Source organism: Falco biarmicus, chromosome 1 (genome assembly GCF_023638135.1).
Source record: "Falco biarmicus isolate bFalBia1 chromosome 1, bFalBia1.pri, whole genome shotgun sequence".
In the NCBI taxonomy this organism is placed as follows: Eukaryota; Metazoa; Chordata; class Aves; order Falconiformes; family Falconidae; genus Falco; species Falco biarmicus.
In genome coordinates, this window is record NC_079288.1 from 7,543,505 (window position 1) to 7,568,276 (window position 24,772).

General features: G+C 51.3%; 1 protein-coding gene across 1 annotated transcript; it reads left to right on the plus strand.

The window, feature by feature from the left end:
• Positions 1–831: 831 nt before the first annotated feature.
• CDR2L (cerebellar degeneration related protein 2 like) lies at positions 832–23,955 on the plus strand. Its single transcript, XM_056322542.1, has 5 exons — positions 832–1,293; positions 13,786–13,898; positions 15,250–15,398; positions 16,327–16,491; positions 18,325–23,955. Exons 1-5 carry the CDS (start codon positions 1,215–1,217, stop codon positions 19,208–19,210), a joined length of 1,392 nt encoding a protein of 463 aa, XP_056178517.1. The 5' UTR covers positions 832–1,214; the 3' UTR covers positions 19,211–23,955.
• The last annotated feature ends 817 nt before the right edge of the window (positions 23,956–24,772 follow it).

Consider the following 24,772-nt stretch of genomic DNA (forward strand, 5'->3'; position numbering starts at 1 on the left):
ACCCACTGTCACATGACTTAATTTGGACCTTTGATTCTCTGATGGATTCCAGGGCTGACAAGGATAAATAAACCCCCTTGGACCAATCTCCACTCTAGCAAGTAGGAGAAAGATGACCTTCTCTAACCCAGCTGCAAAGCGAGTACCAGAATCCCAAGTCTTTTCTGAACTTGTATGTCACAGACATCTCCTCAGGACTCTACAAATCCTCATTTCCCTCAATTTTAAGCTCCTTCCACTCTTCAGAAAGACATGAGAGTTTGTCCTCAAAAGTAAGAGAGCATCAGAAGCACCAGTTTCTCATCAAGGGGCAAATCAGAGAGAACAGAATTGGAGGCAGAGCTAAGGAAGACACAGCACTGAGGTGATGCTATGGGGCTGTTGGTGTGGGGTTTCCCCCTCCACAGCCCCAGCTAGAGAGCTTGGAAACACCCTCATCTTGAAGAGCAACCCATCCAAACCCACCAGGGCAGAGAAGGCACCGACATCCCCACTGAAGGGTCCTGAGACTTGCCCAAGGTCACCCAGAAGCCCATGGCAAGGCCAGGACACCCTCTGCATCCCAGCCAGCGCTGGAGCGAGCCCTGCTCCTGGCTGACCTCCCCAGGGGTGCTTGGACCCAGCTGGAGGCATCACGGCAGGGGGGCTGCAGGTCATCCCCACCTTGCCCACCCCAAACCCCGCTGCCTGTAGCCCCCTGCCCGCCCCGCTGCCCGCGGCAGGGCTGGGCGAAGCGGAGGAGGAGGAGGAGGAGGAGGAGGAGGCGGAGGCGGCCGGCCTCTTCTCGCCTCCCCCTTCCCTCTCGCCGGGTTTCCTTGCAGCATTTCCATGCTAGAGGTCTCCACCGAGCTGCGGATTGAGGATCTGTCTGGCTGCGCCGGGCCCTCTTCCTTCCTTTGTGCATCCCCCCGCACCGTGCAAGCCGTGCCCCCCCGCCCCGGCCGCCACGTCCCCGCTGCATCCCCCCTCCCGAGCCTCCCCCGGCCCTGGCGGCAGGAGGAAGCCTCCCCCCCGGGCAGGCAGAGCCCGGGCAGCGGCGAGGCGCTGGGTGCCACGTCGTGCCACCCCCCTTCCCGGCCCGGCCGGGGCATCGAGGCCGCATCCCCGCCCACATCCCCGCCCGCATCCCCGCATCCATCCCCGCTCCGCATTTTCGGCGGCGGCGGGGTCCCCTGTGGCGGATGCTGCGCGTCTCCCCGGGCCGCTGGTGCTAAATGCTGAGCGCCGACAGGATGGAGGAGTTTCAGAGCGAGGAAGAGGAGCCCTGGTACGACCAGCAGGACCTGGAGCAGGGTAAGGATGGGAGCACCCAGCAAGCTGCCAGGGATGGTGGGCCAGGGGGATGAGGGGGCAGGAAAAGGGGTAAATCCCAGGTACGGGAGGGTGGGATACCTTCTCTCAAGACTCATATTTCCTTGGCAAAGCCACCGCCTCATCCTGCAGCAGCACCTCCGTGGAAATCTCAGCTCTGCTGCTCCAAGCCGCTGTCCTGGCGGTGGGAAGTTTAAACCCGATGGCTAGAGGCAGGGAAGCCCAGATTTATCCTGAGCATCAGCGGGGTCAAAAATTCGGTGATCCACAAGGAAGCTGGTTCCCCAGAAAACTTACTGCAGGCAGAATCACACAGGGGTAGTTATGACATTGCTTTCTTCTCAGAGCAGTTGCAGGTAGAGTTAGCAGGCACACTAGTTAGAAATCAATACATTGGAAATAATGTGTCGCTGAGGATGCTGAAAGTGTCTCTCAAAAGCTTTTGCTGTCCAAGCCCAAATCCAAAGGGACCTTCAGTTTCTAAGTCACCTAATTATTTCTGGAGATTTTACCAATCAGCCATGAGAGCAGGAGAAATTGAGAAGGAGGGAAAAAAAAAAATCAAGGCCAAGTTTCAAAGAGCAAAAATAACCTTGTTGGAATATAAACACACATTTGTGTAGTTTGTTTTGAAGTATCTGTACCTGTATTTGCACTAGTTCTATGTAATGTTTATCCTAAGGCTGGACAGTTGGCAGCTGTGGGTATTTGTGGCTTCTTTTTTATTTTATTTTGCTTATCTTAATATTTTGAGTTAACACGCAGTAAGTAAATAATTGGAAGAAGTTCTGTTTCAGCCAGTGGCCCAGGAATGAACTGAACTTTGTCAACGCGTAGCGGAAAAATCATTCCTACCTAAATACAGTACCCCTCGGCCGCCTCGCACTATAGGTACGGAACAGTTATATAGCCAGCTGACTGTCAGCAGGGACGTATGGTCCAGCTGCAGCGCCTCTACCCACCGTAGTTCCAGCACATTATGTCATGATTTAAAGTTTACACAACTTCAGCTGCAGGGCAGAGGCCCAGCAAGGAATGATAACCAGCCCCCCAAGGGATTGTTGCAGCTGGGTTTTAACCCCAATTTCTCAGTTAACAGGAAGTATCGACCGCAGGGTACTGGCCCCGGTTCTTTGAAACACAACGCTCAAATTAACCCGGGGCAGAGCATGGAGATGGAGCTATCAGCCGAATAAACAGTGCAGCCTTTGAATGCTCAGAAATTCACATTTCTGGGTGACGTCTTCCCATGGCTCACAAGGGGCCTGGGCACTGGTCCAGGGGCAGGACACAGGCTGAGGAACAGCAGAACTACAGATGAATATAAGGAGTGTTGAACAACGTGGGACCAATTGATTTTTAGCCTAACGCTGTCCCTGGTGTCAGGTTCATGAGTCAGCACTGGCACCGTACAACTGGCTCGCAGCAATAAAACCACCTTCCCACTGCAGGCCAGGCTCCTAGCTCTGTCCCGGCAGCGTAAATGCAGAATAACTGCCTTCAGATAATGGATTGATGTTGGGGATGGACTCCACCTCTGAGCACATGCAGGACACAGACCCAAAACAAAGCCCAGCTGCGGGGTTTGCAGCCTCCTGTATGAATGGGGGCTGCACCAGCTCGCACGAACTCAGAAGGAGAGATGGGGAAGGCTTTAACTAAAATCAGCCAACTGGAAAGGTCCTACGGGGTAATTACAACCGTAATTAATTTGCATGATGCACAAAGCATCGTGAAGGACAGTGCTAGACTTTGTCCACATACACTGCGCCTTTGCATTACAGTGTGGCAGTATCTGGAGGTCTTTGGTGACAGCAATAGCTGTGAAGCTGTTGGTTTAGAAATGAGGGGTGGAGGCACAGTGCAAGACATCCAGTGTAGCACGATTGTGAGGCGGTTGTGGGCCAGCATTACTAAGAGGATCGGCATGCCAACAGGCCAGGGTCGCACAGAAACCCACGCCTGGCAGCAGCACCAGGAAGGCGGAGGACAAAACCATAGGCTTAAAGACTGTTCCTTAGGAGTGAGGGGTGGGAGAAGCAAGAAACAACCCAAGCTAGGAGAGCAGAGAAGGTTCTTCTGGTTGCTGGGCCTTTGTCGTCATTTCACAGCATCATCAAATATTTATTACATTTACATCCAAAACTGTTTGCTAAGCAACAGATGGCTTAACTGGGAGCTCTGTGATGATTATGTTAATTAACCATTTTAGCACCACAGAGGAAACCATGCCTCCAGCTCCACTCTGAGCACCTGTTACTTTCCTCCTCACCCCCCCACAGGGGGTGAACTTGCTGAAGTTAACTAATTTTTTCAAGAAGATAAAACCCCAATTGCTCTTTTTTCCCCTGAAGCGCCCCTTCCAGCCTCATTCAAATGAAGCTGATGCCTTTCAGACTCCTTTACCTGTTTCCTAGCATGCTGTAAGCCTCCGTGGCTTTGTACCAAGACATTGTACCTCCAGACATTGAACCAAGATGCCTTAGTATACAGAAGCAGAGACTCAAATCCCAGCCGGCATACTTAGCAGTGACATGGAAACAGTAGTGGTGTCCTCTGAGGTGTTTCATTCTTATGATATTCCCTCTGAGAAGGCTTTCTGATTTGAAGGTGTTAAAAATGGAGCTCTGATTGCTTGGTAGCATGGCTTTGCTTATGGCCAGGCTTCCTAAGCACGAGTACATGTCAGCGCTGCTTTGGTTCAAGCCACAGCCTCACCTTCCATGGGCTGGGGAATCTGTGCCCCTAAGTGTTAAAACCAGAGTACAGTGATAGTGAACCTTTTTCCAGCCATTGAGAACTGATGATGTGGCCAGAGTTGCATCATCCCCTGTGCGCAGGGTGTACATCCAGCCAGACCCTGAGAGAATGAATGAACTAAAATTAGAGACTCTGAGCTGGGGATAAGTGGGGACACCTTTTCTGTTCATCAGAAGCATTTGTGTTCAGAACGGCTGCATGCCAGCTTAATCACATCTGGATCCAAACAGAGCAGGGAGCAAACCCAGCAGCTATCTCTGCCAGCCACTTCCAGCCTTCACCTCCCCCACAGCGATCTCCCAAGGCAAGTCCTCCTTGCAATCACTCCGCTGCATTCCCTGATCTTCCCAGCCTCCCAGCCTCCCTGCCAGCATTCAGGTCTAAGCCAAAGAGCAGGGTGCAGTTGAAGAGGAGAGCTCTCAAAGCCACCCTTGCAATCTGGAGCCTAAATACAGCCTAAGTGCTGGGGTGATTCTTGCGGTGTAAATAAAACGGCCTTGCACTGCTCTGAGTTAGGCAGCAGCAAAAGTAGTACAAGAACCAGCACATCATCTCATTGCCACTGCAGGACTGGTAGTCCTTTCCTCCTGGGCAGCCATAGAAACTTTTGGGCCAACCCATCTGCAATGCAGGCTTAGGACTTTACGGCTGTAACCTCTAAAGGTCTCCAGATTTAAGGATCTTATTTTAATTCCTCCTTTTCCTGCCAAGCATCTGATCTCTTGCATGCTAAGAAGGAAAACGACACAAGGTGCTGAGCTTGCACCACTCCAAACTCATCCGTTAAGACACAGGGTCACCAGTGCTCCAGTGACCGGCTCCTGACTTTGAGGTAAACCCAGGGGATCAGTGCTGGGATTTCTGCATCACCCAGCCTGTGTGGGGTGGCCCATGGAACTGCAACTCACGATGGGCTTTGCCCGAAGGATTCACTGCACTGGGGAGCAGGTGGTACCGTGAATTCTGTCCCTCATGATGCAGTTATCCCAGCATCCAGCTCCGGGGAGAAGCCACGCAGCCTGCCTGTCCTTCAGAGTGCAGTGGTTAACTCGCTGTCCTTCCTCCCCAGCGGCAAGCCAGGAGGACAGAGTTTTGCCTGCAGTAGCTGAGCCACTTACTTATTTAGCAGTGCAGTACAGCAGGTCACCTATGGCAGTGGAAAGTTTTCAGCGACTAATTGCTGAGCTGCTTGGGAATGGTAAGAGGGACTAGAAAAGTCACAGGAGACAAGGAAATAAGATGACATTTAGGTTAGTCTGAGGAAGGGATGAGAGCCACCAAACTGGGGCGGGGGGAAGGAAAAAAATAATATATGTATTTTCCTAGAATAATATTTCCCCTGTTATGTGAAGACAGCAAGAAAAAGGGGCATAAGAGAGCCCCACACAGCAACTTCCAGGATCTCCCTCCTAGTCTGTTCCAGAAGCTCCTTTCTGTATCTGCCAACCCCCAGGCACATACTTCCAGCTGTGGGAGGGAGCGGAATCAGAGGAGCTGCTGGGCGAAGAAAAGGAGAGGCAAAAGGAAAACTGGCAAAATAAATCAGAGTTTTCCATATCTCCCATCCTGAAACAATCAGCTAACAGTGGCATTTCTCCTTGGCAAGGCCATGTGCAAAGGATTTACAGTCTGAGCCCTGAAGGACTTTCCCCCACCGCAGCCCTGCGCCCAGGGACCGGGAGCCAAGGCACCAGCCGCTAACACCCTGCACAGGGAGCCTGGCCCCCCACCCCCACCCTTTCCCAATCCTCTTCCTTTTCTCCTGTGCCAGCCAGCGCTGGATGGTGACCGAGCAGATGCGTTGACTCAGTGTGACAGTCAGGAACCGCTCAGAGCTGTGACAGCACCAGAGTCTGCTCCTGCTCCTGCTCACGCATGGCTTGCTCACTCCCGCACACACTCCACCTTTACTAAAAGGCTTTTCCCAGAGCAGCATGGTGGTATATTCCCACCTCACCTAACTCCAATAGATCTGTGTGCTCACACCAAACGCATCACTAGGGCTTCCAAAGTTTCTGCTTAAGGTGCTCAAACATACTTATGTGGGCCAAGAATTTAGGAAAGTATCCCCAATACAAAATACCCTGAAGGAGTGAGACCAGATGTTACACAACTGCCAGTCTTTGCACAGCTGGGAATTTTAAAATGATTGTATGTTAGAGTTTGTACTTTTGTCTTTTCTTCCATGCGCATTTAACAAACAGTTGTAGACCTTCTCTCCAAAAGGTGACAGTTCTTTTCATGGTTTAAACAGCCTGTTCCTCTGCAGCCTTCTGGGAAGCCACTCTAGTTTATCCCATGTGCAGCACAGCTGCCCTGGCACCACTCAGTTAACTGGTCTCCTCCCTGAAGAACTCAGTCCTTCAAGCGTGTGGTATCCAGATTCCTGATGACCTCTTCCAATTACGCAGCTGCAGCGATGGCAGTGGGAGCTAGGACATTATTATGCTGTCCTCCAAGTTTTCTTGGCCTGCAAGCAAGTGTTGAGTTTTGGGAAGACGTGCTAGACTGGGAGGCGGTGGCTGAGCACTGGTCTCTGCAGGAAGAGGCAGAGCAAGGAGCAGTGCAGTGCATCCCCCTGAGCATCAGTCTCTGCAGCAGAGCTGCTTCAGGAGCACTGGTTTTGGTGTTGGGCTCCTGAAAGAGGCATTGCCCTGCACCCTGCCCAGGACTAGTGATGGACATAAATAACACCATGTTGAGAGTACATCAAGTATTTCATCACTCCCTCTCCTTGCAAACTCAGACTGGAAGGCTACAGCACTGTGTTCTTCCTGCATAGCTCCACAAGTGGCACTGATCACTCACCTGAGGTCAGGATCTCTTGCTACATGGGCAGCATCTCCAGCCAGTACCAAGAGTCAGGCACAAGGCAGCTGGGCTGTGTGTGAGGTGCTCCTCGAGGCACAGGGCTTCAGAGCACTTCCCAGCAGTGGATGGGAAGGGAGCAGTAACAGGGCAGCAGCGTGCAAGATGATACACTTTAAAGCCAAGCAGAGGGGGTGCCAGAAAAGAGGTGTGTGGGTTTTTAGTGTTGCTGCAGGGGGTCAGGCTGTTTTTTGCATTTAGCTTTAACACATGACTGTGGAAGATGGATATTCTCTGTACCTACATGCCTCTGGCCCATGAGAGGTAGCAGACAGGAGTAACCAGCAGCCGCAGTGCTGGCAGTGATGTTGGGGGATGCTGCAGCTGCAGGTGACAGTTGTGCTGGAACTTGGTTGCTCCCTGAGAGACCACACCACTCAGGATCAGGGGTCCTGTCTGCACACACACCCCCCCCAGCAAGAAGGCAGCAAGGACAGCAGGGCTGGCTGGCAACGGCTCAGGGTAGGAGAATACATTGTATGAGCATGAGCAGGGCTGGAGAGCTGACATGGTTGGGGCAGCCCATTGCTGTGGGCACTGTTCCCTGACACATGACCTCTCCTTCACAGGTTGCCTTTGCTTGGGGCTCTGCACATGCACAGTACTGTGGTGCAGCAGCAGCAGACATGTAAAGTCTCCCTGATGCTCATCCTCCTTGTTCATCCCGGGTCAGTTAACAACCTCCTGCCCAAAAACACACAGGGGAGATGAGATTGCCACATGGCAGCAATCCACGTTTCTGTGTCTTTACCTTTAAAAGAGTAAAAGCCTCTATTCACGGTTCTCTGCATCCCAACATAATTAATTAGTCAGAGCTTTGCTGCCCGGAGGAGGAGTGCACACAGGAAAGCACTGGCTTCCTTTCTCCCTCCTTTTTCCTCACTGCTTCTCCTCAAGAACTCCACTTGTATGTGTTTATTTAGGACGCTTTCTGATCCAGGTGCACTAGGAAAGCCTCCAAGCCACCAGTCACCGAGCTCTTTGAAACTGTTTTAGCCTACAAGGCAAACACAGGCACTGAGGCTGTTTAGATAAGAGAACATCAGGGAAAGACGCAGATGGGGCCCCAACCATGGTCTAATAACATACTTTGTGTTATCATGCTCTAACAACTTGGCAAAATGCACATTGATTGCTGTGGGCACAGGGACGGGACTGCTTGTATGTGTTTGAATAGGCACATACAGCTTCTAAGCAGAGGTAACCATCCTAGGTCTCAAACGTCAACATACAGGGGAGGCTTTGGGGCACGGAACGGTAAGAGAGCAGAAAGAAAAGGCGAGTATCAATTAAGTCAAAAAAGCCTGACGAGCATCAGAGAAGAATGAAAGAAGAGCTGATAGAAAGGAAATGCTGCATAGGACTGAAAAATACAGAAGGCAAGGAAGGGAGCAGCAGGGGCTGAGGAGGCTGGAGGGTTTCCCTGCAGCACAGCACATTACAGACATTGCAGCCCTCAGCCCCTTGTCGGAGTTTTCCACTCCTTGGTGGTGCCAATTTTGCTCAGGGGACCAGAGACAGCACAGAGGGAGCTGCTCTCGTTGCACTGTGCTTGCCTCGACCCCCCGCAAACCACCTCTCTCTGCCACCACCTGAGCTCCCACCCTACCAGGGACACTTGCAAAGCCAAAGGCAGCCCAGGGATACATAACAGATTACACAAGAGAAAGAAAAGGAAGAAAAAAGCAAGCAAGAAATCCAGCAAATCTCATTAGGCTAACAGAAATGCCTGTGTGACCAACGTCAGCCCAGCTAGAACCAGTTTGAAATGAGGAGAGGAAGAGGGAGGAGGTGGCTGTGCTGCCAGGGGCTTCACACACCCCCTTTGCCTGCTCTCACCCAGCCCTGCCAGAGGCATCTTCCCCCCCTTGCCACATTAGGCTGCTCCACAGAGCGAGCCCTGCCTTTGTGGTATACCCGATTCCACCAAAATGGCAGGTCTCCACGAAAAATAGACAGAACGTCAAGTGCAAAGCTGAACTGGGTAGCAATGTTCGAGTTATGCCAGTGTAAAAGGGATGGAGAATCCACGCCTCAGCAGTAACACTGGTGGCTCTCCGAAAACTCTGCCTAGCCATGGGAAACACTATCATCTGTGGAATGGGCATGTTGAAAAGGCTTTTCCAGGTTGCTTGTGAGATGCTGTCAGATGGCAGTTGCTTCTCTGCATCCCAGCACTTTCCATTGCAAAGGCTTACAAGGGCTAAGTACATAGATTGCCTCCACCACCCACCACAGAGCAGCAGTAAGTGATATACTAAAGCCAATATTCATTATAATATACCCAGATAACACAATCTCCTGCAATAAGAAGAAAAATAAATGAGGAGCAAGTACACCCTACCCTCCAGTAAACCAGCATAACATCATTTATTTAGATTTTGAAAGGAATAATTGCACCTACCCTTGACTCTAAATACCCATGTGTAATGGAGCAGACAGCAAATGCAATTAAATTAAACGTCAACAGCATTAAACATCAGTTCTTAACTCTCAACCTACCCCATCCATCAGCTAACAAGCACACTGGAGTTCCTCCAGAGACCTCCACACCAGAGCTCTGATAGCTGCTCCTCTCCGCCCTTTAGCAGGTGAATTCACCATCTGCAGCAGCAGGAGAGGAGCAGCCCTTTCCACAGCCCCACCTTTAGGAAGGGACCACAAGTAATTCCTTCGTGGCTGCTTAGCTGAAAAGGACCTGCGGATACATGTGCCATAAACCCCTGCCTTTTGGCACAACAAGCCAAAGGACTTCTGTCACCCCCTGCAAGCCTGCCTGTCTTGCAGGATGGGGACAGGGCTGGTGTATTTAAAGGTGAGGAGCAAAGGACAGCATCCCTCACCTGCACTTGGAGCAGCGGGCACGTTCTCTCACAGCCTAAACGCATGAATCCCGCTATCCAAGAGGGACGACAGGGGAAAGCCCATAGCAGCTGCTCCAGATGGTGGCTTCTTCCAGAAAGCCGTATTTATGAGGACCAACCGAACAGCTACTGGATCACCATCGTGCCGAGAGCAGCCGAAAACTCCTCTGCTTGACATTAGGCTTACACTCCCCCAAAGGCACAACCAGGCGATGCTGGGGGGAAAAAAACCCTTCAGAGAGCAGCTATGACAAAAAGTGCTCTGCCCAGACAGATGCAGGCCAGCACTGAGAAGGCAGAAACAGCTCCGAACCCTCTTTGGACCTCATTGCAAGCTGCTGCGAAGGCTGAGCTGGCTGGGGAAGCGCCCAGCTCCACAGCAGCTCCAAGCAGAGCACATCTGCCTGTGCCAGCATTTCCACAAGATGCTGCAGCAGGGCAATACCCTGCAGGTTGTTCATCAGCCTCTTTCAGTCAAAGACAACCTGCTATAGCTTTTGCATGAGGATTATTTTTTTTTTCAAGTTTCCTCAGTGACACAGAGCTAGCAGAATTAGCGCTGGGCTAATGGAGATGATCTCCGCAGCTCCAGACAGCTGCCTCCTTGATGAGCTGCCCAGCGATGCTCCCCTGTACCAAGCACTGCTCGTGTTCAACTCTCGCTCCCTTCCCACCATATGGTCTCTCTTCTCCTCTCCTCCCTCTTTGCTCAGGCGCCTTTCCCACAGAAGCTTGCAGGGAGATGCAGCCTCCATCCCTCCCTCTGCTTTGCTCCATGCACAGCTCTTTGTTTGGGGACACAGGGTGTCTCCTTGGCCGGCGTTAATTAGAAGGGTCACGTCAGCGCTTGCAGTGCTGGGAGCCAGAGGGCACCGAGCTGGTGCTGCCCAGGAGAGTTTGCATCTGCAATCCCCTCCCAAATCGGATTTGGGCAACACCAAGACATCCATTTTTTAAAGCTGAATGTTGGCCTTTTCTCGGTGGTGCTCTTGGCGCAGGCATGCTGCAGAGGGATCGGGCACATTGAGAGGACACGAAGCACAGCCGCTCCCCTCCACTTTATTTCTCTTTCTGCATCGAGAGGGGAGGGGGAAGGGAGGGATCAGCATATCTGCTAAATTAGGGCAAGTCATACAGCACTGGCTGGCTGATCTGATAGTGGAGAAGCAAAGAGGAATACAAAAAATTGTAGGGAAACCAGAGTGCTATGCAGGGGGAATCCCCAAATTCCCAAGTAGTTCCTTTTCTCCCCAAACAACTTACTGAAATTTCACATTCAGCCTCAGGTTTCTGAGGTCTCCAAGGAGGGGAGCCGTGTGCTCCCCCAGCCCATGCAGAGCCACAATTAGTGCAACGATTGAGAGAGATCTGGTTTAAAGACAACATTAATGCACTTCCATACAGCATCCCCTCCCGCCCCGCAGTCCCACAGCCTGGGAGAGACCAACAGGTGGGGAAGAGGACTCGGGCACAAGGCAGGTGGATGAGACAGGATTACCGAGGATGCTTTGGCTGGCTGGCGGGCAGAAAGTGAGTGAGTGTGTGCATGACGATGGCTGAGGCAGTTAAAAGACACTGAAAGAATCAATTCCCCCATGTCCTTCAAGCCTGGAGTCTCTCAGGCCCTTATGCTCAAAATGGAAACGAAGAATCAATTTCCTCCTCAGAGCTCAGCCCCATTCTTTCCTCTTTCCCACTTGTCCCCAAACGCTGCTCATTTCCCCCATTAAATTATTGCTGACAGAGCCCCTTAAATTACAATGCAGGATCTTGCACTGGCTAATCCACTTAACTCAACCCCAGCTGATTAAATTGGATGCCATATGGTGGGAGAGCACTGGTGTAATCCGCAGGGACGGGGACACACTTGCCTCATTACCTGGAGCACGGCATGGAGCCCTCTCGCTACACGCCTCTGTGCCGGGGTCCTGCTTACTGCAAGGGATGCGATTTACAGGGTGCCGGTCTCCAGCAAGGCTCTGGCAAGGTGACGATGCCATTAAATACAGCCCCAAGCTGCTTAAAGGCACAAATTGTCCTCCCTCTCTGCTGGCATCTGGCTGTTCCCCTGTCCCCAACTGGCGTAGCAAACGCTCGGTCTCCCAAGGGCACTTTGGAAACTGGGGAAATTGGGTGCTTGGAAAAAAAAGAAAAAATAAATAAATAGGTGGAGGAAGTCTGTCCATAGGGAAACGTGCCAATATCTTGATTACACTGATAGCTGCAATCGTAGCCCTCAGACCAGGTCACTGTGCAATGATAAGGATTGTAATTAAAAAGGTCACAGCCTAGAATAACACCCTGCAATGCAGGCCACAGCTGGAGAGAACATTTCCATGGTAAAGGGGAGATTTGAGGACACACTGAGCAGCTGCTGGCTGGACATCTGGGGAGCCAGCCTTCCAGCATCCCTGGAGCCACACAGAAAGAAACACGGCCATCACCCACAAACTAGTAACACAGCGGCACTTCCCACAGTGCAGCGTTATCCATCAGGAAAGCCCCATCCCAAGCACTGACAGCAGGAATAGCGCTCCTCCCAGCGAGCACTGGTGTCCGAGAGGTCAATGGGAGCCTAGTGTTGTGATGTGCCAGTTAAAGTGTGAGAGATCAGTGATTTTCCCAGGGCCAGAATACACCGTAAGCAACCTGGCGCCCCTTCTTCTGGTCTTAGTGACCAGATATCCCTCTTTCCCAATCAACTGTATGGCCAAATCAGTCACTGGAAGAAATTATAGCTGCTCTCAGCCCCGGCAGAGCCTTTGCAAAACACATCCTTAGTGGCAGACTGGAAAGGAGCATTACAACGAGCTGAGAAAATGCCAGGGCAGGAGACCCAGGTCGCCTCGCACACTACAGGATCGGCACTCCTTAATTATCTAAACCTGCATGAGAACCATACCAGAGAGAGAAAGAGAAATGAAACAGGTCCTGATGCATGTTCTTATCTTTTTGAAGGTTTAAGGCCAGATTTTCAGTCTGCCCCTGTAAGGGCTAGAAACTCATCTCTAAAAGCACCAGGAAAACCAGAAACCCTCATGTTCATAGGAGGTCAGGCTTTAAGATGACAGCCCATTCCTGGGAAAGCCAAGGGCTGTTATCAGAGCCGGCTGTACCACCCCAGGCCCACAAGCAGCAACACCTGATGTGCTCAGGCTTTGGCCAGTGCAGGACTCACAGGGTCCTGGGGCTTTTTCCTTACCCAGGAGGCAGCCCCAGTATTTTAAACCAACTACACTGTCAATGTCGATTTTCCCCGCAGTTCTCCTAAAGTCCAACTACTTCAGTAGCTTCCTAAGGGCGTTTAGAGGTGGCAGAGAGTCAACACAAAGCGGTTTCTCCTCACCTTGGAGCAGCCCCAAGGAAAAAGCCACAGACCCGGCGACGCGGTGCTGCCCGGATGGCAGATGTGCAAGGTGCTTCCAGCCCCCTCGGGCCACGCATGGTTTTATTACTCGTGTCAGTCTATTAGCGGGTGATGGATGGAGGCTGACAGGGGAGGCAAGGCACAACCTTCGTTAGAGATAATAATATAATTTACACAGCATCCCCAGGGTCCCACGGGGCTTTGCCTTGCTCTTGTTCCGATGGATGCTGAGCCCCTTTCAGCCCAACAGGTCTTGGTGATAGGGGATGGAGATGCTGAGCACCTGCCACAGCCGAACCTCATGGGCCTGATTCTGGCTATGCAGTGTGCAGTGCGGTGCAGAAGGGTTATGCAGTCAGGTAGGCACCAAATCCTCATTGCGTGGAGGAGCTGCAGATAACCCAAGCCTGGCCTCCCCTGGCTCCTGCAGCCTGGCAAAAGAAAAGAGGCCAGATCCTGTATATCCCATAAGCGTACATCCATGTCAAAGCTTGTCAATACAACCAGTGCCATGCAAAATGTGCTGCTGTGTGGCACGGTGGCATTTGGGGACCCCACCGCACCCACCCGTGGGGCTGCGGGAACTGCAGCAGCTTTTTCCCGTCTGCTTTTCAGACTTGCATTTGGCCGCAGAGCTGGGGAAGACGCTGCTGGAGCGCAACAAAGAGCTGGAGGACTCCCTGCAGCAGATGTACGCCACCAACGAGGAGCAAGTGCAGGAAATCGAGGTAGGGACACGGCGGGGCCAGGGGTGGGGATGGGAGCTGCTCGGCCACCACTGTCACCTAAGGGCAATGATGGGGAAGGGGCGCTTCCACCAGTGCCAACAGCTCAGATGCCAGCAGAGAGGAAGGGATGTGCCATGGGGCACAGGAGTTACAGTATCTTCTGGATGTGCCTGAAGCGGGATGGGGTAAGGTCTGGTCAAGATCATACCAGCCCCGGAGAGGGTCCCTTTCCCCCACTAACTGGTATTTTCCCCTCTTCTCACATCCCTGCACTCCACTCAGCTGTGCACACCAGATTTTGGCACCAGGTTGCATCTGGGTCACATTTGGACTTTCCCTGCCCATCCGCCAGCCTTCACGCTCATTGCTCTGCTCTGCTTTCCCTTGATTCCAGTTATTTATAATCGCGTTTGTTCCCAGCTGGCCCCTCGGCACCCCCATAACACAGCCCCCTTTGTTAGAGGCATCAAATAGCTCTTTCTCCAAGGGCTGCAATCTAAACCACTGTTTCAGGCACCCTTTGGGATCAGGGCAGTTATTTCTAAGAGCCCACAGAACTGATCTTAAAAGCTTAAACCTGCTGTGCCAGGAGGGTTTTCATCCACTGGAAAACTTCTAGAGATCTGTGAATTAAAAAAGATTGGACCCCCCCTGATTTAAAAGGATGCAGGGCAGAGGAGGGCTGCAAGTTCACAAGAGCGAGATGTGATGGCTGCAGGGATCTGACAGCAGATGTCCAAGGAATCTGGTGGATGGATTTAGCCACCCCCTACAGCAGCCCTTCAGAAGCAAGGCTGCTATAGGATTTGGGTCTGGTCCCAGCTAAGAGTGATCATCTGGGTAGATGCCCCTCTCCCAGTCTTTGCAGGATAAAATCTTGTGATGACAGGCTCACAGAAAGGGGTCTGTGAACACACAGAAATGGCAGGTCTCCTCACATTTCACAGACTCAGAGTTTTAGCCTGAATTCCCAAGGAAACGCAGCTTCTGCAATCGATCTGTCAGCCGATCCAGTAACCAACTGGCCAATTTCAGTCAGCTTTGGTGAAGGGTTGCAGTCCCAGGGATATCAACTTTCTTTGGGTACTGGGGATAAAAAACCAGCTGAATAGAGAGAGACTGAGGTTACTGCCCTTCACAGAGGGCAGGGGAAGCTCAATCATATTTTAGACACAAACCTATATAGAGTGGGCAGGGGTATGAATATTTCAACTGTGGAAGAAGCTTCAACCGGGCAGAGGATAAATCAGCCACAAAACATGTTCTCAGAGGAAGCAAAAGCTGTAGAAACAACCTGTGAAACAACCTGGATGTTGGATGTGGAGTGTTTCTGTTTCACTTGTTGTTGCAGTACCTGACCAAGCAACTAGAGATGTTGCGGCAGATGAACGAGCAGCACGCAAAAGTCTACGAGCAGCTGGACCTGACAGCACGGGACCTGGAGCTAGCTAACCAGAAGCTTGTGCTTGAAAGCAAAACATCTCAACAGAAGATCCAATGGTACGGCCTCCCCTCCTCCCACTGCAGATAAAGAGATCTTCATCTCACCTTTCCCCTGCCCCAAAGCGCAGCATGTCCTTGCTATTTAAGCCATTCTCTTATCAGTCGGGTTTTGCAGCTACTTACAACACGAGCGTTTTGCACCGATGCTGGTTAGCAGAGGTCAGCCACAGCACAGACACCCCTGGGACGAGGGCTGGATAAAAGAATGTCTGAAGCTGCCAGGAGAGAGGCATGGCAGCCTCTCCTCGGATGTGTTTCCTTGAAGAAGAGACACATAATCATATCAGGGAGGCCCCCAGCACGCAGCCCAGCAGCAACACTAGGCACAGATCCAGCATCTAATGAAACCCTGGCTAGTCCACACTGAAACACCAGTTTATCCATAGTATTTCTTTCCTAAAACAAGCCTATGATTAAGGTCATGTCTGGAAACAACAGACCTTGCAATGCAGCACCTTCTGCAAATGACCGTGCAGTGGAGTTTCAGAGCAGAAAGTTTTACAAACTGCATTCACAGCTAGAACAAAACAAAATCTCTGCCTGGTCTCTCTGTGTTTATCTCTACGGGAGAAACAAGAGAGTAAATAGCTCACCTGCTTGCCTTTAGTGCAGAAATATTCCAGGGTAGTGCTTATGTCCCAGAGGTGACTGTTTCAGCCAACCAATTTGAGGACAGAGGGTCTCAAATTAGTACGATCCCTCGCCACTGTTTCAATCCCCCACCCTTTTCTACAAACGCCCCCATTCAAGAGCAACCACGCAGAGAAAGAGCCACCGCTGCCCTGAAAAGCACTGTCATACTCCCAGGGCACGTGCTAGGAAGTGGAAGCACATCCCGTAGACTGGCTTTCTCTGTAGGGAAAAAGCACCTTTAAAGGCCTTGTAGTGCCTGACTCCCCATCCGTGCTCCCTCCTCTCTCTGCAGCTTGACGGAAACGATCGAGGGGCTGCAGAACCAAGTGGAAGAGCTGCAGAAGCAGGTGGAGGAAATGCGGAGCTTGGAGCAGCTCCGCATTCGGCGGGAGAAGAGGGAACGGCGCCGAACCATCCACACCTTCCCCTGCCTTAAGGAGCTCTGCTCCAGCCCCAGGTACACAGCCTTGCCTTCAGCAACCCCTCCAACCTTCGCCGCCGCCTCCTCTGCCCGTGAACAGGGGATGCGGGGGGGGTGATGCCCTCTGGGTGTGCGCAAAAGCCCCACCCCCACCCCCATAGGGATCTAGGCTCTGCATCAGAGCCTGAAACTCGGTGCTGGAGGTGGAGGGAGGACCTCCTGCCCGCCTGCCTAATCAGGTGGCGTTGGCAAAGCAGAGCCTTCACGGGGCAGAGCCTCCCCCCTCGAATGGGGAGGCATAAGCTCTTTTTTCAGAGGGCAAGAATAGCCCCCCAGGAGAATGTGGGCGCCTCACGCAGCTGCACTGCACCAGGCTGCAGGGGAGAGATGCTGTCTGGAGGGGCTGGGACTCTCCTGGCACGTTGGCAGGGAGCTGTGCAGGAACACATGCCAGACAGGACGCATTGCTTGAGCTCTAGATAGTTCAAACCAGCCTCTCCCAGTACAGCCCACCCAGTAACACATCATGTGAAGAGGACCCTTACCTCAAGCTGCCCACGCAGCTTCCCTTCCTGATCCAGCACAGCCCATTTTCCCTTTGCAGCTCCCTCCCAGCATCTCCGGCTTCCTGAAACCAGTTGAGATGGTGCATTTTGTCCTGTATGACTCCAGTACCACCACCCCTCCCCCCCCCCAGAGCACCAGTCACACACTGAGGTATGCCACGTGCTGCCGAATGCTGTACAAACACCTTCAGCACTATTGCACACTTGATCCTCCTTAAAACCCAGCCACTGTGTTAATTCACTGACCTCGCGAGGGCATTTCTTGCTCAGCTTTGTCCATAATAGAGGCTTCTTTAAATAGATAAGCGGTCGATAAACTTTGTCACTGAAAGCATCCTCTACCAGAGGATACGAACAAAAGACACTTTTACTGCAGCAGCAACGGGGATGTTTATGAGGCCATAATCTAACCCCCAGCAAAATCCACTTAATGTCTCTGTGGTTCTTTTCCCCCCAGCCCCACTCTCCCCCTGGTGCCTCGGGACCTCCGTTCAGCTTGCAGCTCTGCAGTTGGCTCTGAAGGTCAGGCTGCCCTTCAGTAACTTGGAAATCTGTTCAATACCCACCACCAGCAGCCATGCCTTCCAGGGGAGGCCACGGTGCTTGCTCTCTTCCAATCTGTTCTACCCAGATAGGATGCCATGGGCACTTCATTGAGGAGGAGGAAAATCTGATTTCCCTGACAGCAACGTCAGGGAAGGGGGAAGTGCTTATTATCACTTCCCAGGCAGCGAAGAAGAGACAACGCTGTCAAAAGTCTCTGTGTGCCTCCTTTGCTGTATAAATCTTCCCCCACCCTCTCTGGAGCATCTCCCAGACACAGGACAGCAGAGCCTGTGCTTCTGGTTTTTGGCTGGGTGGGGTTTGGGGTTGCTGGCAGATGCAGTGAGTAGCTGGTGAAGTCTGTGATGCAGTGAGTAGCTTATGACCTCTAGCAAGAAAAACTCGAAGCCTTCTACTTTCAGCTCAGACTGCTAGCACTTGACCGTTCATCCTTGCTTCACAGCGATGTTGATGGCTTGTCATTAACCAGATGAGTCTTTTACCTGTTAGGGTTTCATTTCCCTCCTGTCTTTCACCACTGTTACCAAATGAGGGTGCAGGTTCTCTGGAACAGGGTCCAGAAGAGCCCCAGCCACACCTTGTGGTCTCCTGGCACACAGGAGCAGATGTATCTCACTCCATGAGCTCATGTTTCCTCCTTTCTGGGCATCAGTGGAATTACTTACATGCCAAGACGACACAGGTCCCTCACGGACTGTCACTTGGTCAGACTCTCTCAAGGGTCTTTCTTCTCTTTCAGGTATGAGGATGCATTCCAGGTCCACAGCTCTTCCACAGAGTTCAACCAGAAGCCACTGGAGAGGGAAAATGAGCGCCTCCAAGCCATGGTGAACTCCCTGAGGTCCCAAGTCAACCAGGAGAAGCAGCGGAAGGAGAGGGTTGAGCGGGAGTATACCTCTGTTATTCAGGAGTACTCAGACCTCGAGCAGCGGGTGTGTGAGATGGAGAACTGCAAACTGCGCATCAAGGAACTGGAAGCAGAGCTCCTAGAGCTACAACAGATGAAACAGGTCAAGAAGTATTTGCTCAGCAGGGAAGACAACCTGTCTGAGGCCCTCCTTGAGCCACTGAATAACGCCCCAGAAGCAGACTACATTGACCTCTCCGAGGAGGAGGGAGGAAAAAGTCACGGGCCATCCATGACACCTTCCCCAAACCACCCTGTCCGGAAAAGTTGCAGTGACACAGCCCTCAATGCCATCGTGACCAAGGATGCTGTGAGCCGGCACGAGGGCAATTACACGCTGCACGCTAACAACGTGCGCAAACGGGGCATGTCCATCCTGAGGGAGGTGGACGAGCAGTATCATGCCTTGCTGGAGAAGTACGAAGAACTCCTGAGCAAATGCCGGCAGCACAAGGACAGTGTGCGCCACACAGGGGTCCAAACGTCCCGGCCCATCTCTCGCGACAGCTCCTTCAGAGACTTCCGAGGTGAGGGACACGAGTTGGAAGAGCGGAAAACCATGGAGAAGACCATCAGCAAACACGTGGAGGCCGTGGACAAGCGGCTGGAGCAGAGCCAGCCCGAGTACAAGGCTCTTTTTAAAGAGATCTTCTCCCGCATCCAGAAAACAAAAGCAGACATCAATGCCACAAAGGTGAAAAACAAGAGCAGCAAATGAGCCCTGCCTCTCCGCAACTCCCGCGTGCAATTCCGAAAGCCCAGTCTTCTCTTCAGCCCCAAAAACGCCACGTGGCCCCTCTGCTTTGAAGGTTTGAGAGGTCTACGAGCAAGAAAACGTCACAGAGACTCAATTCACTTTTTTAAGCTTGGGCTCTGGACAACTCGTTGGGACAATTGTACATTGTAGTTAGAGGATTTCAGAAACTGTATGACGGATCTCTGCATGAGTTACTGCCGCTGCCAGACATCACAACAGCAACGTAAACCACAGCACAAAGAAAAAAAAAAAGAAAAGCGATCACCTCCTCCACCCTTTTCAGCTTGTGTTACAGCCCGATTATCTGCAAGCAAAAGCCTGGATGTCCTCCAGCATCCTGCCACAGCTGGAGCGCAGTGTTTCAGAGTAGAACAAAAAGCCATCGGAACTTCAGGGGCTGCTCCAGCACACCAGTCCAGCCCTCCACCTCGGTTTTATGGCTAAGAACCTACGCTTGTACCCAAAAGACTTCTGTCTACGCCTTCCCCTTCCCCAAAGGGCAGTACGTTCTTGCTATTTAAGCCATTCTCTTATGAGTCAGGTTTTTCAGCTATTTACAATGCAAGCTCATTGCAACTGGAAAAACTTGAAGAGAAACATAAAACTGATTGTTCTGTCTTCATCAGCATCGCTTAGTATTCCAGTCCATGCTCTCCAGACTTCGTAGGCATCTGGGATTTCCTCACTTCAAAGCTGCCCCAGTATTTCAGCCCAGGTGAAGCATTGTGCCTGGTAGGAATTTAATGACCAAGGCTTTCCCATAAGCTAGGGAAGAAGTGCTTTTACAGTGTCAGAGACATGCTTTCATCTCACAGTCTGGGTACCAGCCCGCCGGGCTGTGCTCTTCCAGAGGTTGTCATTGCCCCATTGTAGCAAACTCCTCAAATGCAGCTTGCATGGGCTTGCAAAACTGACTCCCAGTGACTCGCATGCAAGCGGGATAAAGCATCTTACGGCGCCAGGAGCTCTGGTGCCGGCAGTAGCACTGATCACACATTGCCCCACACTTTTGCTCTGAACATCTCCCCAGTCGAGAGGACAGATTTCAGATTTCTGCTGAAAATAAGCTTTCTTGGCTGAGACACTGTCTCCAAAGGTTGTCACCTCTCACGTTCCAGTTCACTTGCCAGCACTGCAATCTCCTCACTTTTGCTTCCACAGACATGCGAACACACAGCCAAAAGGCCACTGCAGTCTCAGGAATCACCAGTTTCCATTTTTTGCAGACTAGATGTTGACCTTGAATGGTCAGACACTTGTTTTAGGCAGAGAAGCAGCATTTCATTACAGCTTAGGCAACACCCTGAGCATTGAGCCACAAAAATCAAGCAGTTCAGTGTAAGCTACCTATCCTGTACCTGCCTGGAGAAACTTTAGGCCAGATTTGGATTCTATTTTCACCAGCTTACATCCCAAAATCTTGGGTAAACGGTTGGGATTTTTGCAACATCGAGAAAATAAATGAGAAGGTGGCGTTGGAGGGGGAAGACTGTTTAAAAGGTAATTATGCTCTGAGTCTTGGTCCTCGATGTTACGAGGAGCCACCTTTCTTTCACTCTACATGGGATTAATCCAAAAAATACCCCCCAAAATACCTTCTTTTGTTAAGCTGAGTACCACGGCGGTAAGTTGGCAGGAGTGCGATGCCCAAACCCCACCTGCTCCAGAGGTCTCCTCCTCAAGCCACCCACCACCAACCACTCCGCTCTTCCACGCGCTGCATCTTCAGGTGCCCTATGGCCCCAAACTCAAGAAATATTAGGAGCCATACGCACGACTGTGGCTACCAGCTCTGTAACAGTATGGAGAACCTTCATGCCTTATTTATTTATAATGGAAAGCAGTTGTCTAATAAAATTAAATAAAAATGAACAACAGCAGCAAAAAAAGCAGCCTTGTTGATTTTCTCAGAGCATTCGCCACCCTGTTAATTCAACATGTGTAGCAGGGGATAGCTGAAGCGATGTTGGTTTAAGTCAGCCAGTGTTTACCCTGGAGTCATCTGGCTGCTGCAGAGGTGTGGGAAGAGGATCGCCTTCACTTTCCATTTTAAACAATCCCATGTGAATCAGCATCACAGTTAAGTGTACAGCAGATTAAATATATTTTCAAATACTTTATTCTTTTCTCAAATAAAAAGAAACACCACTATTCTCAAAGCCGAGACTTTCTTTACAGCTCTTTTAACTTTTCTGCTATTCTTAAAAGTAATTTCTTTGATTTTCATGTTCAATTTGGGTCAAGAAAATGCTTCAGGCTTCTCTGAAGAAAGCAGAGAGAATATGCTGAACTATACTGCTGCATTATTTATATAACGTACATTTTATGCACTTGGACTACTAACATTTGCCACATGATAAACCCCCTTCTTCTGTCCACTCCAAAGTCTCTGTAAAACCGTACAATTTCCAAGCTTGCAATTCAAATGCTATTTTCATTTCGGTCTTTCTTGAAAACCACATATCCAAAAATGACTGATGTAAGTAACACAATGTTAGTATTTGGCTTAACAAAGGAACAGCTGCCGTATATCAGCAGTTTGTTCACCAAAGTGCTGACAGCATTTTTTTCTGCATCCAAAAATATTAGTGGCCATATATATATGTCCTGATGACTGTGCGAGTCAGAGTCACTTGATTTTTTCTTAAGTGAGGCTTCCAGCAATCAAAGGAGGAAAAAATAAGTATCTTCTGGCCTTTTATCCCACCCTCGATCTAAACTTTTCAAATTTGCTTTGAAAACACGAAGGAAAACTACACAACTCCACTATGAGGTAAGAAGAGAGTATTAAGCAACCACACCACAGAAACTGGTCAAATAGGTGGCAGCAGTTATTTAATAGCACACCCCCGTGATTCAAGACAGGAAGAAAAATACTGCATGCAATTAAAATGGACGAGAAAAAGTACAATGTAATAGGAAACAGTGATTCATTTCAGAATTTGGCAAAACCAGTGACCCTGTTCAGCTCACAGCATCAAGATCAGTAAGGGCACAGCTTGTCCAGAGTTCAGTTTTATGCTGGATTTGAAAGATGACATTTAGACAAGTGCAATTCCACCAGATCCAGTCTGGTTTCTTACTTTACCACCAGTTTGAATAACCCTTCAGGAAAGTGCCCATTACAAATAGGGATGGACCACTTGAAGCACAGATTCAAGGGGTTTACAGAATTCTCATGGGGAAGACTTCCCGATTCAGCAGTCTTCTCTCTCTTACAGGAGCTGAGACCTTCTGCAAGGTCCCCTCAAAGTCCCAGCTTGCTCCTACGTTCATGGCTTGTGCCCTCATTCCCACGAGGAGTGACCAGCTCCTTGGACACATCAGCTTGTGCATCATGGTTCAGGGATGGCTCTTTACAGCTCTTGCTCACCAGTGACCACCATCACCCAAGGGGGTGAGCTTGCCAGCATCGCTCCCGAGGCTTTTCATTTCTCCAGCTTAAATGTCAAAAGCTTGGCTCTCTTGGGACACACCAAAGCAAGTCCTTGTCACGCCAAGCCCTGCTGCCAGGGAGAGCTGCTTCCAACCACCCCAGCAGAGACCATTCTGCTTTTTACCAAGACTGTCTGGACACCTGCACCCAGCAGTGCAGTGTGGGAACGAAGCAAAACCAGAGAAATGTCCTTTTAGATGGGCCTGGCTTCAACCGCGTGACCTTCAAGGTTCAATCCCAGCCCCTCTGTGCACCACATGACAACACCGTCCTTGGTGTGGGTGACCAGCGCAGTAACAATGCCGACATATTTGACAACAGTTGGTAAAATGAGTCATCCTGCTTTGGATATTTTACCCATCCCTCTGGCTACAAACCACAAACATTTACCTGTTCCCTGTAAGAAATTAAGGTCACCAGATGGCACGGTTTGTCTTTGACAGTTCTGGGTTTTTTCCTTAAAGCATTCTGCTTTCAGCCAAGTTTGGATGGCGGAAGCAGAGCAGAAGAACCCCAGGACACAGAGATCTGATTAAAACAAAGCGTGGAGCCCCCCTTGGCCCCCCAGCTCTGCTCAGCCGCAGGCAGGGCAGACTGACCATCGATGTTCAGGACTTGCTCCGTTCCCGAGGACAGAGTTTCCTGATTTTGTGCTGATGGGACCCAGCTCAGATACTCAAATCACATGCTGCCTTTCTACCAGCTTCAAAACACCCATTTTGACTTCACCCACAGTTTTAAACAAAAGATTGTCAGCTCCTGTCAAAACACCAGAGCAAATGACAGCCCTGTCCCTGCCTGTGCGTTTTCCTGCTGCCAGAAATAGCAATCCTTGCCCCTCTCACATGCACACCCTTCTTGTCAAGCCAACCTGAGAGCTCCAACAGGACCAAGAGCTGAAGGATTTCCACAAGTGCTTCAGGCCCCTGCATCCCCCATCCACCTCTGCGTCTCTCTTACAGACAGACCTGGAAACACGTACGTGCTGCTGTATCGGCTTTCAAAAAAAAAATAATTTTTTATATATATATATACACGTACCTACAACTTTTTAGCACACTTGAGCAGATAAAAATCTGAAAGCTGAAGCATCCCAGGTGCAAAAACTAGGCAGTATATAAAAAATGCTGGATGTATTTTCACTTTCACTGCTGGCTGTCAATGCTTGCCAAGGTGTGGGGTGCAGGCGAGAGCACACTGCGCCCCACCACTACCTCTGCCCCACAGAGCTGGAAACCACCTGCCCAAACCCACCCCCAGTACCCACCCCAGGGCCGCCCACACCCCATGCTGTGCCCCCCACCCTGGTCACACCGGGGCACTGCACACCCACCTCACCCCAGCATCCATGTCCCCAGCTACCCCACCACCTGCTGCAGCAGGGCCTGCCTCAGTGCCCCCCCAGACCCCATAACCCCCCCCAGACCTCCGACATCCCCTGTCACAGATCCCACAACCTCCCCCAGACCTCCTATATCCCCCCCACAGACCCCATAACACCCCAAAGACCTCCTACATACTCCTCTACAGTGCCCCATAGACCCCATAACCTCCCACAGACCTCCTACACCTTCCCATGGGGCCCCAGAGACCCCATAACCCCCCTCTCAGACCCCTCCCCAGACCCCACAACCCCCCACATCCCCCCCCCAGACTCCATAACCCACCCAGACCTCCTACACCTCACCATAGTGCCCCACAGACCCCATAACACCCCTCTCAGACCCCCCACGGTGCCCCACAGACCCCATAACACCCCACAGACCTCCTACACCCCCTCCCACAGACCCCATAACTCCTCACAGACCTACACCCCCTTCTACAGACCCTGTAACACCCCACAGACCTCCTACACCCCTCATGTTGCCCCACAGACCCCAAAACACCACCACCACTACGGACCTCCTACATTCCCCCCACCCCAGTGGCCTACAGGCCTCATATACCCTCCCAGACCCCCCACATGGCCCCCAAGGTGTCCCCCAGACCTCCTCCGACACACACCACCCCAGGCCTGACGGACAGGACACTCCTCAGGGATCCCATGCATCCCCACACACCCCACGTACACCCCCACTCACACGCCC

Bases quoted from the DNA above. Each gene is read 5' to 3' on its own strand.
- CDR2L (XM_056322542.1), top strand. From the start codon at position 1,215: ATGCTGAGCGCCGACAGGATGGAGGAGTTTCAGAGCGAGGAAGAGGAG. The intron at 1,294-13,785 runs GTAAGGATGGGA...TCTGCTTTTCAG, and splicing joins CCAGCAGGACCTGGAGCAGG to ACTTGCATTTGGCCGCAGAG. The intron at 13,899-15,249 runs GTAGGGACACGG...TTGTTGTTGCAG, and splicing joins AGCAAGTGCAGGAAATCGAG to TACCTGACCAAGCAACTAGA.